General features: G+C 34.3%; 1 protein-coding gene across 3 annotated transcripts in view; it reads right to left on the bottom strand.

The window, feature by feature from the left end:
• Positions 1-11,243: 11,243 nt before the first annotated feature.
• LOC120413702 (RNA-binding protein MEX3B) overlaps positions 11,244-14,630 on the bottom strand; it is an 85,416-nt gene continuing 82,029 nt past the window's right edge. For all 3 annotated transcript variants that reach the window (XM_052706778.1, XM_052706779.1, XM_039574634.2), the window contains one exon: positions 11,244-12,919. In XM_052706778.1, coding sequence (XP_052562738.1) covers positions 11,369-12,802 — 1,434 coding nt within the window. In that variant the 5' untranslated portion in view covers positions 12,803-12,919 and the 3' untranslated portion in view covers positions 11,244-11,368. The remainder of the gene's footprint in view (positions 12,920-14,630) is intronic.

The following is a 14,630-nucleotide window of genomic DNA, read 5'->3' as shown; positions in this document are numbered from 1 at the left end:
AATATTTTTACTGGAAAGATCGTCCAATTTCCCATACCATCCTGCATTTTTCGTCAGTCTTTTGGTAACATCTCAGGCTATTTCCTCAAAAATTTTGAACGAAAAAAATCGTGACATCACCTTTAAATTTATGGTTTAGACCTCATAAAAGTGGCGTGTATTTTTGTTTCAGTGTATTTTTTTTCAGAAAGCCCGTCCAATTTCCTACAAGTTTGTCTTTGCCCACTTTTTGATACGACGCAACGGCTTCGAGTTACAGTAATTTTTAAATTGCAAGATACATTTTTTTAAATACCTTACGCCCTTCTCAAATGTTATTTTCGTAGAATAAATGTCATATAAAATGTGAAAACTTTTGATTCTTGCTTCGATTTCAGTTTAGAGTGTAATATGATTGGATAATTTTATAAACAAAACTAGTTTTAACGATTTTTTGACAAAATTTTGACTTTTTAAAAAAATTACCAAAAATTTATGTGTATTTGTTAAAAAAGCTTATAAACTTAGTTAACTATTTATAAACATTGATTTTTTTTTTTCTTAAAAGCTGTATCAGACACCTTAGTGATGGTACATTTGACGTAAACATAAAATTTGAACACATTAAATCTCTTTTTGTTACAAGAATAGCTATGACTATCAAAGTCACTCCGCAATTCAAAATAAGAATTTTCAATGCAACTATTTTTTTTTAACAATAGTGTAAAAACTTTTTATCAAAAAAGTGCATGCACCTTGTGTGGCCTAAATAGTAATCTTAAGACAAACCTTACCAGTTGGAAAATATTTCAAAAATAAATTGAAATTCTATCAAAGTGAAAAAAACTCAACTCAAACTCAAAATTATAACTACATACTTTTTTGTATTAATTTTCTACGTTTATGTCAAACACCGAGAAATTTAGGTTAAAATTATGCAATACTGGAGTTTGTAGTAAAATTTTCACAAAAAGTGATTTTTTTTTTCAAAACTAAGTTATTTTAAATTGTTTTAGAGTTATAAAAAATTAACAAAATTCCGTATTTAAAAAAAGTCTATTCGGACGGTAAATTTTGGACAATATGCAATATTTGAGCTTTGGGAAAAAATAAACTCGAATACGTCCTAAATTTCTTATTTCTTGAAAATCCATTTTTTTTTTTTGAAAAGTATTTGGATTTTTTTCAAAATTAGAGTATTTGGAAAAAAAATGGTAATTTTTTTTTAACAGGGCAACGTTTTTTTAAATACATAAGTTTTTGTTTCTTTTTAATTGAATAAAGCCAATGCTGATTTTATTTCAAGTTTATGCCCCCATTCCCTTAAAAAAAAAAATCCCAAAAAAGGGTGTGGGTAAAAAAATGTTCAAATAAAATAAAAAAACTGGTAAAATCGCCTGTAAGCTTATTAGAGTACATTGCAAAGCATTTATTCGTGCATTTTCAGTAAAATTAAGGCTTTTTTACAAAATTGATTGATATTTTGCAATTTTGTGACATTGTTGTATGAAACATTTCTGGAGTTTTTTTTTTTTTTGAAAAGGACCAATAAACCAAATTTCCAGTTTTTGCTTTTTGGGTGTTTTTGAAACCGCCTTGAGTCAGGGGTATTAAAAAACACCCAAAAAGCAAAAACTGGAAATTTGGTTTATTGGTCCTTTTTTAAAAAAATCCAGATTTTATGATACTTTTTGCTCATTTTTTAAATTAAAAAAAAAATATTTTAGAACATTCAGGTTTTTGACAAAAATATTCAAAAATTACATTTTGTGAAAATTTAGTTTTTTTTTTGTAGAAAAAACTTCAACCGGAACGGACTTCGTCTGACTCCTTATTTCAAACTATGGAAATTAGAGTTTATTTTGGTGAATTGTGAGGACAGACCAGACTCTTTGACAAGACAAGTTGTGAAGACAGTTCTTTCAATTCGAATAATCGAGTCTGTACTGTGTTTGCGATTTTTTGCCTATGTATCAATTTTACATGAATTCGAACAAAATCTTACATCGTTCACCAATATTGAATTTAATAAAATGACTTTTGTTTCAGCGATTGCACGGAATTTGACAAAGATAGGCGCTTTTACTATCAACTCAATCGTTAAAATGCTGACTGAGCGCGCCTGTCACAGTCATCACTAGGTCGCAACCATCAGGGAACGCAAACACGAAGTCGAAACGAACGAAACCAAGCTCAACACTCACTCGCATTTATTTGAACGCAGTCATGGTGAAGGAGATCGGTACTTTGGAAGGACGACAAACGAACGCTGCTCTGACAAATGAGAGAGGTGGTGAGAGTCGAAGTAACTGTGTGAGTGACTGTGCGCTCAAGCGTTTGAGTGTGATTAATCGAAAGAAGAATGGACACAAGCCATGATTGTTGAACACTGACAGGCGGAATAATCCCCACAACAATGGATGTGTGATACTCACGCGGGCGTGAAAACATTCAACCAAAACAAACCAAGCTTTGTTCCATATTTTTTCTTCTATAATTTCGTATGAAAGTATCTTTTCTTTATTTTTTAAAGGAAAATACATGATTTTTGTTTTATATTTTCTGTTCTGTCCGTCTGCTCAGTTATTCTTTTGGTATTTTTTTTCTGTTACTCATTCAAATGCGCAAAGTTGATGACTGTCGAGTATAGATGTGAGTGTTTTTAAATTGTGAATTTGTGTTGCGTGTGTATTGGTGAGATGGGCTCTTTCTGTTGTTTTAGGTAGTCTTGTTTTCTCCGTTTGTTTGTTTCAGAGTGTGAGTGTGTTTCTTGTTTGTTTGTGTCTTTATTTTTGGTTTATCTTTTAAATGCTCTCTGTAGTTTTTCTTTAAATTGTTTGTTAGTGTATTTGTGTTCAAATGTTACGTGGTACGATGAATAAATGTGAAATGACGCTCTGTTCGCTCTCTGTTTTACTTATATTGGTAATATGATTTCATCTCTCTCTCTCTTTCTCTCGTTTTCTCAATAGTGAGCGTCTGTGTTTACTAGGTTCTTTTTTGGTTACTTTTTAATGTTTTCTTATTTGCTTTTCAATCTCCTGTTTCCGTGTTGACTTTATTGTTTACTTTATTTTGACATGTGTTTGTGTATCTTCTTGTTTCGTCGTTTCATTTGCTTGTTTTTTGTTTTTAAATTTTTCGATTTTTTGTTATCTAAATATGAGTTATGATCGCTTCTCTTTCTCTCTTTCGCTTTTGCGGATGCTCTTTTTTCTACAAATTGTTTTAGGATGGGACGATGTTTGCTCAAATGGATGCTTTTACAAGTGTTTGTATGTATGTTTGTGTATGGTTTGTTTACGATTTTTTTGTTGTTTACTTTTGTGGGATGACATGAAATACTCTCTCTAGTGGATGAGGTTATGATTTTGGTTTTTGCAACAATTTTTTTATTTTATTATTTGCCAGTCAGATTTCTCGTTTTTTTAGTTTTTATTACTCTGAATATTTTTTATTTCATCTCTATTTGCTCCTTCTTTGCGCTTTCGTTATATAAAAATAACACGTAAATGTCGTTAGTGTTTACACTCCAATCATGATTTCTTGCTTGATTAAACGCGCTCAATCTCTCGCTTAGATTTTTTTTTACTTTTATTCAATCTATTCAGATCGGGCATCCATATGGCTCTAAAACACGAATTCGAATCAAAAGTTTTTTTCCTGTTAAATAATTCTTTTAATAATATAATATATTTTCATTTAAATATTTTATTTAATATCATATCTGCTTTTTTCCCAAATATAAATCTATTATAAATGCTTCTTGTTTTCTTTTAGCTTAATATTTTTATATTTCAATATTTATCTCTCTCTCTATTCTCTCTCTTTTTTAAGACTGCTCTTTATTATATTGTTTCTCTCTCTCTCTGTCTCCTCCGGTCGCTCTCTCGCGAGAGTAGTCTGCTGTTGCTGCTGATACACCGAAAAAATGGCACAAACACACACGCACTCTCGCGCTCTCTCTCACGATTTTTTTTCTCACCTCTCTTTTGCTCTCATTCGCCAAATTGTGCTGCTTTGACTCAAATATGGATATTTTAACGCTCTCTCGTTTTCTCTCTGATTTGTTTTTTTCGCTCACTCATCACTGCCGTGATGAGTGCCGCTGTGAGTGTCTCTGTGTCTGGGTGGTCGGTTTTTGGTTTGACATCTGATGGGGGGTAGGAAATCCTCCTTTTTTGTTTTTTGCTTTGTTTCTCGTATTGTTTTTAAGGAGGGTTTACTGGGCAGTTTTGCAAATCGTTTGTTTTCTTTTCTTCAGGAACTCATTACTTTTTAGCTGAGAGACTGAGAGCTCAAAGGGGATTGCGCTTGTTTGCTTGTGTGTGAGTGTGTTGTGACTGTCTTGGATACAGCGGAAAGGAGTTGAGTATGTTTGTGTGTGTGTTAGTGAGTGGTTTACCTTTCGATTGTTTGGAGTAGTTCTATCGTTTTAATAATTATTATGATCGTTTAATAATAATATTTATTAAAATGGTGTATAATCCGGCATCTATTTAATTTATTTTCTTCTCGAATTTCTAGCTGATCCACCTTTATTCCCTTTATTAATATATAATAGATATAATAAAGTTTACTTTTTGGGGATTTTCCTTTTTTAAATATACCAGCTTGCGAGACCACACACTCTTGATTTTCAATATAAATTGTTTTTTTTAGTATAAAATTGAGCTCTTAAACGTACATTTGATAGTGGTGTGTGTGTGTGAGAGTGTGTTAGTGAGTCTTGGTAAAATTCTAGTTTGATAGAGAGTAATGCTTCAGATTGCTGCATGTGTTAGTGTGTTCGGCGCTCCTTTGTCAGATTTGAGTGGGAAAAGAAAGTGCCACGAAAATGATTGAGTTGGAAAACTAGATTTGAGTGTGCGCGTGAGAGACTTTGCCTCTCGAAAATGAGCGAATGTGTATGTGTGTGTGTGTGTGAGAGAGAGTGTGTTTCTTTTGCTAACGATGTAATTTTTACTACCACTACTAAATATGTTACGACTTGTTGCCTAGTAGTCAATAATTTGCTTTGGAGTAATTTTATGAGAGTGAGAGGATTTTTTGATTTCCGATAATTGCTTTTACTTGAAGAAATGATGCTACCCATGAAGATGGCTTGATTTTGTTTAGAAAAAAAGATCGCTTCAATCACATGTTTTCCTTTATCTTTCGACTTTTCTTTTTAGAACATAAAAACACAAAAAAAAACATACAAACCTTTCCAAAAAAATAATATGTAATTTAAATAAACTTACCACTTGGAAAAAACACAGAAGGCCATGAAACAAAAAAAAGAAAAGTGTCAACGCAAAACAAAACAATGAGTTACCAACGACAGTCACTCAGAACTCACCACGGCAAGCCGTTTGACAGCTCAGCTCGCTTGCACACGCTCATTCGAGTTAAGTCATTTTTGAGTTATTTTTACTCAAATTGCGTCAAAACAGAATTTACTCAGAAATTAGTTTGGGAACTTTTTCCTTTTTACTCATTTTTAAGGGCAAATTTCACCTGTGTTTTTGAGTGATTTTTAACTGGAATTCTGAGTGAAAATTACCCAACAAAAGTAGGTGTGGCAAAAGTCAGAGTTGAGATAAATTCACCCAAAATGTCAAATGGAACTGAGTGAAATGTAATCAAATTTGACGCTTCTCACATCTACTCTTTTTTGAGTAGGTTTGTTTTGACGAAATTTGTGAGTGATTTTGACGTCGGTTTGTCAGTTAAGGTAACAAAACAATCGAAGGGCGGATGAAAAAGCAAACGAGAAATGTCAAACCAAATTTGTAAACAACGAAAACAGGGTGTGGAGGAGGGGAAAAAAGGGAGAAAATTTGCTCGATTGCAGCTGAATGTGTGGATTTTCTGTTTGTTTGTCGAGTATCGTTTATAAAAATAAATAATGTTTAAGTTTATTTCTCTTTGTATTTCCTTTTTCTGATTTTTTTCTTTTCTTTCAATATTTTTTTCTTCTTTGTTTGCATTAATATATCATACTATATTGTTTATATACGTCATGCTACGAATTTTCCTTCGCTTCTTGCTGCTTTAAAGATCCTTCTTTATTAAATATTTTTTTCTTTAATTGTAACATAATATCAATATTTTACTGCCTAGTTTACTATAATAATTTTCACTCTTTTCTTTTCAATATTCATTAATTATTGGGTGTGGCGAGCGCGGTTTGCCGGAGAGCGAGAGAGAGTGGCGCGCACGACGCGCCTCCGATTTGAATGTATTGGTGAGTGCGACCTCACGGGAACTCACGCGCAAAGCGCGAGCGCGCTTGTTCGCTCTCCTCTCTCCTTTTCGCTCTCTTTCCTACTAATAATCTCTGCACTGCACGTGGATTTGCTTGCAAAATTGTCGTCGTCTTCTTCCTTGCTCACTGTTTTATTCACTGTTGATGCTGTCGCTTGTCAGTTTTTTTCTTCTTCAAATATAAATATTTAGATAAAAATAAACTATATAAAAATAAATTAAACTTTTAAACGGTAAAAATAAAAGCACTAACAAAAATATAATCAATCGTTTTTTTTGTTTGTTTGTTTCAAGGGTCTTTTGTTTTGTCATTATCAATAGCTTGTTTTTGTTATTGTTTTAATAAGTAATATTTGTGTTGCCTTTGTGTTTGCTAATAATTCGATACTCAATAGGGAACGCTAAAAATTCAAATAGATCAGCTCAACCGAATTGTAAAATTCCTATACTTTTGTGGCCTATTCACTCACAATAATCTCTTTTATTTCACTGCTTTTTTCTTCTTTCTCTTTTTTAGTATTTTCTTCACCTTTTCTGATATCTCTTCCTTCCGTTTTTTTTAAATATATTTCTAATTCATAATAATAAAATCAATCTCATATGATATATAATAATGAACTTACTCTTTCTTTTCTTCTTTTTTATAGTTTGCTTCTCTTCTCTTTCTCTCTCTTACTCTCGCTCTCGCTTGCTCTCTCTCTCTCAGTTTAAGTCAAGGTTTATATCTTTTGTTTTCGGTTTTCTTTTTGCTTACGTTTGCTTTCACTGTCACATTAGTATAGTCTCTTTAAGTTGTGTTTTGTTTCTTATTTGTTTTTTTTTTCTTACTGTTCACATTTAAATCGGTTTGCTCTCTGTATTTTTTATGTTTTCTTCTCTTTTTTTTTGTGTTTACTCCATTGATAATAATTAAATATAATCATATAAATATATATACTTCCATATAAATAATTTTATTCATATCAATAGTTCCTTTTTTCTTTACTTTTATTATTACTTATTACTTTCTGTTTCTGCTTCTTCTTCTTCTTCAATATCTGTTTTAAACTCCGCTTCGCTTCGCAGCATTTTTTCTTCACTCTCGTCTTCTTCAACCCAGCCACGCACACACACAGAGCTTGCCGCTTGTTGTTTGTTTTCACAGTTAGAATTTTAGTGTTGTATTTTAGTAAACGCCACAAAGTTTTTTTTGGTGTGTGAAAAATTCCGACCACATTCGAAAAAATGGGCACGGGTGGGGGAAGCTTAAGTTTTTTTTAATGGGGGGAGAAGGGACGAGAAATGCTTACTTCCGGACGCGTGATTATCGAGTTTTTTTCTTTGCTTCAAATTTGCTTAAATAGTTTCTCACTTGGAAAGTTTGATGCTGCTTCTTGCTCTTCATTTGCTCTAATTGGTTTTCTTTTTATTCTTTAATATATAATATATATCGATAGGATTATAAACAAAAACACATAAATGTAACTACTACACTGTTTAACAAAATGGGAACAAAGTTACGGTTAGATTTTCATTTTCTTCTTGCCATACTCGGGTTTAGTGTTGCCTTATGATTTTTTCACTCTCTCGCTAGCGATTTTTTTTCTCTCTGCGAGAGTTTTGGATGAGTGTATTTTTGTGTGCTTTCCTGTTTCTTTTTTCTCTTTCCTTTTTGGGATTCGCTCTCAAAGCACATTTTAGCGTTTGGTTTGTTTCGTTTTGCTTTGAATTTAAAAAAAAAGGTTAGCTTTTATTTTGCTAAAATGAAGGTTTTTTGGGATGAAAGAGACATTTTGATCCTCTCTTGTTCTCTTTAGGAATTTTGGGATGAGGGTGGCGGTACTGTTTTTGTTTAGCTTGACAGATTGGAGGCAGTGTTGCCAACAGAAAGAGTTATCTATTAATTTGTTTTAAAAAAATGACTGAATTGCTTTAAACCGAAATGAACATGTAGTATTTGAAAATAAATTCATTTTTAAACTATTCTAATAAATTAAAGATAAAGATACTCTAAATTTTTACTCATTTGTAAAGATTTTTTCATGAAATATTGTTTTTAAATGATTCACTCTGAATTTTCACAAAAAACGATTTATAAATGGTAAAAAATAAGTTCGCAGTGATGTCAAACAAATGCAAATTTTGCCGTTCTTCCGGAAGGATGTTTATTTTTGTGTAAATACCAAAAAAAAAAAAAGAAAATCACAAAATACTGTATTTTTTTGCATACAGTCACATTTTCGCATTTGACAAAAAATCTCTCTAACAAAGACAAACATTAAAAAATATTTTTAAATTATTTTCTTTAGGTATTCAGTATTTTTTTTCAAAATTCAAAAAACCTCAATAATTTTCAAAAATGTTTAAAAATATATTTTTTTAAATAGAAATTTTTTTAAATCGAAGATTTTAGATATTTTAAGAATTTTGGCGAATCAAAAAAAATTTTAAAATATCAAAATTTTGAAAAATGCTTTTTTTATGTTTTTTTATTATAAAAGTTTTTGAAATTATTACAGTTACAAAATTTGATCTCGATTTCGAAATCTCGAAGGTGAGGTGAAAAATTACGATCAAGTTCAATAATTTGCACGAAAGCTCCTTTACGTAGTACTGGAATTTTTACTAAAAATTAAAAATTATTTTTCAAAAAAAAATGTTTGCAAAATTGTTTCATACAAGTTCAAATTTGCCTAAATTTTTACAATGTTTTTTAAAATGCAAAAATTTTGAATATGAGCTTCAATTAAATCCTTATTTTTTTTGAAGAATTTGGAGAAATGTATTTACGAAGTATTAATAATTTGTCCAAAATACCGTACTTTTTGAAATTGGTCCAATATGGGCAAACGATAACAGATTTTTCAAGAACCTTTCTAAAAACGAAGTTTTTTGAGATCTAAAACAAATTTGCAAATTTGGATAAAAATTTAGCATGGATTTTTTTTTAAATTAGATAAATTTTCACAAAATACCATATTTTTCGAAATTTTGAATATGACCATCGAAAACTTAAAAACTTAGTTTAATTTGCGCGCAATTTAACTTTTCTGAATTTTCACAAAATACGTTTTTCCAAGTACTGAAATTTTTACAAAATACCATATTTTTTAATTTATTTCTTACAACTTTCTCTAAATTTTCCCAAAGTACGATTTTTCAAATACTCGAAATTATCGAAATTTGCTATATGAAGTTCAAGCAAAGGCAAATTTGAATCATACTTTAGCACTCAAAATAGTGTAAGAGCAAAGTATAATTTTTTCACAGTTTTCAAAGCACTATTTTTTTTTCTTAGAGGGGCAAATTTTGAATGGATTTCCGAAAAGTTGGTTTTTATTTTTTGTTTTTTTCTGAACACATATTTGCGCGTTTGCTAGAACTTGTTTGTAGAACTTGGTTTCATTGATCTAATAAATGTAAAATGTTGACAAATTTACGTAATAATTTTTAATATCTCGCAAATACATGCAAAATATAGAAAAAACTAACAAAAAAAAATAATTTGGGAACAAAATTTATATATTTATTTCATACGACCTTTTCAAAAACCGCCCGTAAACAACATTGACAGCGCCTCTGGTGGGGACTTCAGGAAGCTGCATGCGGGTCAGATCCCTGGTTTGTCTATGAATGTCCATGATTTTTTTGAGTATTATAATTTTCTTTAAGTACATGTTTTCTGATTTTATAAATTTGCAAAATGGGTTTGAAACAATTACAAATTTTGTTTTGAAATTTTAAATGAAAAATGTGTTTTATTCGGAAATGCTCAAATTTTTTTTGAAAGTGCAAATTTAGTTGGAATTTTGCATTATTTTTTTTTTATTTCACAAACAGCAGTATTTTTGAAAAATACTCAAATTAAGAAACAAACAAAATGGGATGGTTTTTTCAAGAATCTTTCTTAAAAAATAACGTTTATTTACACATTGCTTAAATTTTTTGGATAAATTATGGTTTTGATTTTTCAATTATTTTTTTGAGTAGATATTAAACAAGTGCAAATTTCTAATAAAATTTCATGTAACACAAACGCAACCAGTTCGATTAAAACATCCTGATCTTGTTGTTGGATCACGCCCAAAATTCTTTATTTGTAATTTGTATCCATTGCAACACATTGGAGAACACCCGAAAATGCATTACAAAAATTAAAGCGGCCAGCCCAACTGCGTTGTGTTCACCGCAAAGAGGATTCTGAGAACGCAGCACATTTCACAGAATCTACAAAGGAGGGATGCGTGGACATACCGTACCAAACGCTCCGGATTTTTTTGCACCAAAAAAGTGCAAATTCCAAATGAAAAAAAAAAAACAAAGGTTTTGTTTATTTTCAATACAAGCATTCTTCAGAATTTATTTTTTTCTGTTTGAAAAGTAGACGGCCAAACGAAGCAAAACTAGCATGCATTTTCTTTTTTCGAAAAATGTGGTGATTTTTCAATGATTTTTTTTTTCAAGCAAGGGTTAAATTTGCATGAAAGAAAAAGAAAATGTTGACATTCAACGACATCATTTGAAGCATTGATTGTGTGTGAAAAAATAACCCCGAAAAATACGATGTTATTCAATGACAAATATCAATTTTTAGATCAAATCAATTTGAAAATATATTTATCATTTTGTTGCGCGTGTGCGTTTTTTCTCCTTCGCCTTCCTAATCTTCTCTAACTAAATCGAAAAACCCGTGAAATGCTGAGTCTTCTACAAACTTCCTGCGAACCACACGACGCTCGCTCGCTCTTTCTCTCCTAAATTATAGTTTTTATTTGTTTTTTAAAAAATCTCTGAATTCTCAACAAAAAAAAGAACGACTTCAACGAAAAAATAGTAATAATAATAATATAAATCAATCTCTCTCTAAAACGGACAACTCTGTCTCACTTTTTGTACCTGCCTGCCTGCCTTACAATCCTTACAATAAACCGCCACTTTTTTTTCCCGATTACTTTTGTTTCTTCTGATTGTGTCTCTCTCTGTCTGTCGCGCGCCCAACACAAAAGGTTGGGTGGGGAAACGGGGGGGCAAAAATGTACATAATAGATATTTATATAGTTAAATAGGAGTTAAATCGTAATAATCGCCAAAAAAGTAACTAGAATAAAAAAGAGGGGGAGACTACTACGAGCTAAAAAAAACAACTCAACTCAGAACTCGCTTATCGCTGAAAGATGAAATCGTCCGGCGAGTAGGAGACCGAGTTGCGCGACGAGTGCGACTGCGACGGCAGCGTCCAGATGAGCGAGGACGCGTCCGTGTCGGTGCCGGACATGCCGGAGCCCTGGCCCTCGCTCAGGTTCTCCCAGATGTTGCGAAAGTCGGGCACGCCTCCCGCTCCCGTGTTGCCGCCGCCAATGTCCAGCCCGGACAGGTGATGGTTCTGCGTGTGCTGGTTCTGCTGATGGCCGCCGAGGCCGTTGAGGGGGGACGTGGCCGGTCCGTTGTACGCGGCGCCACTCATGTTGTTAAAGTACTCGAGCAGGTTGTCGATGATGAACTGGTTCGTGTCAAAGTCGGGCAGGCCGCCGCCTCCACCGTTCTGAAGGCCACCGTTGCCGCCATGCAGTCCGAGCCCGTTGACGGTGCCGTTGCCGCCGAGGCCATGCAGCAGGTCGTGACCGGCGTTCGAAAGGGAACTCTGCGGCGACGTCGTGGCCGTGCTGCTGCCCGAGCTCGAGTTGGAACTGCTGCTGCTCGACGACGACGACGACGAACTCGAGCTGGAGCTGGAACTGGCCGAGCTGGCGGAGGAGCTCGAGTTGGTGGCCGAAGTGCCGGCCCGCGTCGCGATGTGTTCCTCGATCAGCTGGCGCGCCGTGTGCACGTTCGTCGGCAGCCCCGTAATCTCAAACACCGACTCCTGGTTCCGCTTGGGCGTGATGATGTACGTGTTCGTCTTGAGCTGGATGTTCTTAATCGTGGCCCCCTTCGGTCCCACCACCAACCCCACCACCTTCTGCGGCACCCGGATCTGGATCGTGATCTCGTCCGGCGTGCTGTACCCGAGCATGTTCCGGCTCTCCGCCAGCAGCGCCATCGCCTGCTTCTTCGACGACCGCAGCGTGCTAAAGTGGTCCGCCGCCGACAGAATCTCCTGCTTGGCCCGCGTCACGTCCTCCTTCGTCCCCGTAATCACAAAAATAGGCTCCTCCCCCCGAATCGGCGTCTTAATGAAAGTGTTCGTCTTCGCCCGCAGCGCCTTTATCTTGCAGCCCTGCCGGCCCACAATCTCCGCCACGTGCTCCGACGACGGCACCGGCACGCACTCCGTGTGCGACTTGTACTTGACCGGCCGCTCCTCCACCTTCGGCGCCAACCCGTTAATCATCGCCACGAACGTGTCGAACACCTTCGAGTTCTGCTGGATCAGCTCGTCCACGTTGGACGAGTGGTCCGTCAGCACCGGACTCAAATCCCCCGGACCGCCGCCGTGTCCGACGCCGAGCTGCAGGTCCTCAAAGTGTGACGTCAGCTGGGCCAGTGTGGTGGTGCCGGGCGGGAGCATTGTGGCGGCGGCGGCCGCCGCAGCGATCGATTGCCGGTTGTCGTCGAACGCGAGCGAAAACTCGTCCATGCTGGTCGCCGAGGACATGCTGTGGTGAGCGGTGTTGCTGAGTGTGGGAATTTTGGTGGATTTTGGTTCCGGGGTGGTGCCCGGAAGTTGATGGTCTAAACGACTAACGATATTTTTTTTTAACTAGAATGGACACTGGAAGGAGAAGAGAAAAAAAGGAGATTAGAATCGTCATTTTATGTTATTTTGGAAGAAAATTGCAAAAAAAAATAACTAAGTTATGATTAAATATCTGAAGTTTTTTTTGAAAAGGTCCAATAAACCAAATTTCCAGTTTTTGTTTTTTGGGTGTTTTTGGATTCGCCTTGAGTCAGGGGTATTAAAGACCACCCAAAAAGCAAAAACTGAAAATTTGGTTTATTGGACCTCTTGAAAAAAAAAAAAAAAAAAAAAAAAAACTCCAGAATATAGAAAAAATCGCCAAATACTTTTTTTTGTGAATTACTCAATCATGAATTTCAATCACCGTAGCTCTAGCCTAAAATCACGAAAATCCTGAATTCCAACAAAGAATTACTTTGAAGAATTGTTGGAATACTCCCCGCTGCTAAAAACCCAATTCAATTCAACGATCAACGAATTATCGCTGCGGCACACTTTGCGCAGTAGGCCTGGCCAGGAGATTATCAATGGCGCAAAAAAAAATCTCTCTATCTTCCAGGCAGCTCTGCGTCGTGATTAAATAAACGAAAAAATAGAGCCTGCAAAAAACAACAGCAAACACGTGCAAGACTGTCAAAACGGCTGTTACTAAAATTCCCTTTAGTTTGTTGTCGCAATTGCAAGGTGTTTTACGAATTTCAAAACTCTGTGAAGGTCAAAAGGGTAAAGGCTGGTATGCTGATCGGAAGGAACGCAAAACTCCATATAAAAAAACGCCCAAGAAACGGTCAAGGAAAGGGTCACGAAAAGATTTTTCTTAAGCGGTACGCAGCTGAAAAGTAACAGAAACGGAAAGATTGCGTTTGACGTTTCTTCGCGCGGTGCTTATTTGCAATATGTTTTGATGAAAAAATCAAAGAATTGCCATTTTCTTTTTTGAATGCGACTGATAACTACAAACGTTTAAATAATTTTGTATTGGATATAATAATATTTAAAATTCCCGCCGAATCTCAAAATGCAGAATATTGAAATTTAAAGGACAGATTTAGTTTTTTGGAAATGGAGTAAAAAAAAGAAGTTGTCTTTATAGATGTCGGCCATCGTGTCACCAACTATTTATTGCTAGTACCCACCAGTACTCTATATTACGAGTCCCCTGCGCTGTCCGATTGATCCACACTCGCGGGACCAAAATGCAGTAAATCAGAGTGAAATTAAACTTGACAATAATCATACAAATGTCTATGTTCTTACTGAAAATACAATAATAATCTGAAATTTTGAAATCCAACCTAACAACAAATTCAAAAATATGAAAAATCAAACATTTCAGAAATTTCAAATAACTTTTTTTAAATAATAAAAAAAATTTCAACAAAAATATGAAATTTGGAATGAATAATAATAATAATATTAAAGTTTTTATAAAGTCAATAGCTCAAAAATGTTAAAACTCGGAACGAATGTACAAGTCGAAATTTCAAAAGTTATAAAATCGGAAACATAGAAATTCGTAATTACAAATTTAAGAAAACCTCGAAATTATAACAATCAAAAACTCTATTTCTACCAAAATTAAAAAAAAATCTAGAATGAAAAATTAAGAATTTAAGAATTTAAGGATTTAAGAATTTAAGAATTTAAGAATTTAAGAATGTAAGAATGTAAGAATTTAAGAATTTAAGAATTTAAGAATTTAAGAATGTAAGAATGTAAGAATGTAAGAATGTAAGAATGTAAG

This window comes from Culex pipiens, chromosome 1 (assembly GCF_016801865.2).
Source record: "Culex pipiens pallens isolate TS chromosome 1, TS_CPP_V2, whole genome shotgun sequence".
Lineage (NCBI taxonomy): Eukaryota > Metazoa > Arthropoda > Insecta > Diptera > Culicidae > Culex > Culex pipiens.
This window is presented reverse-complemented; position numbering and strand designations above follow the sequence as displayed.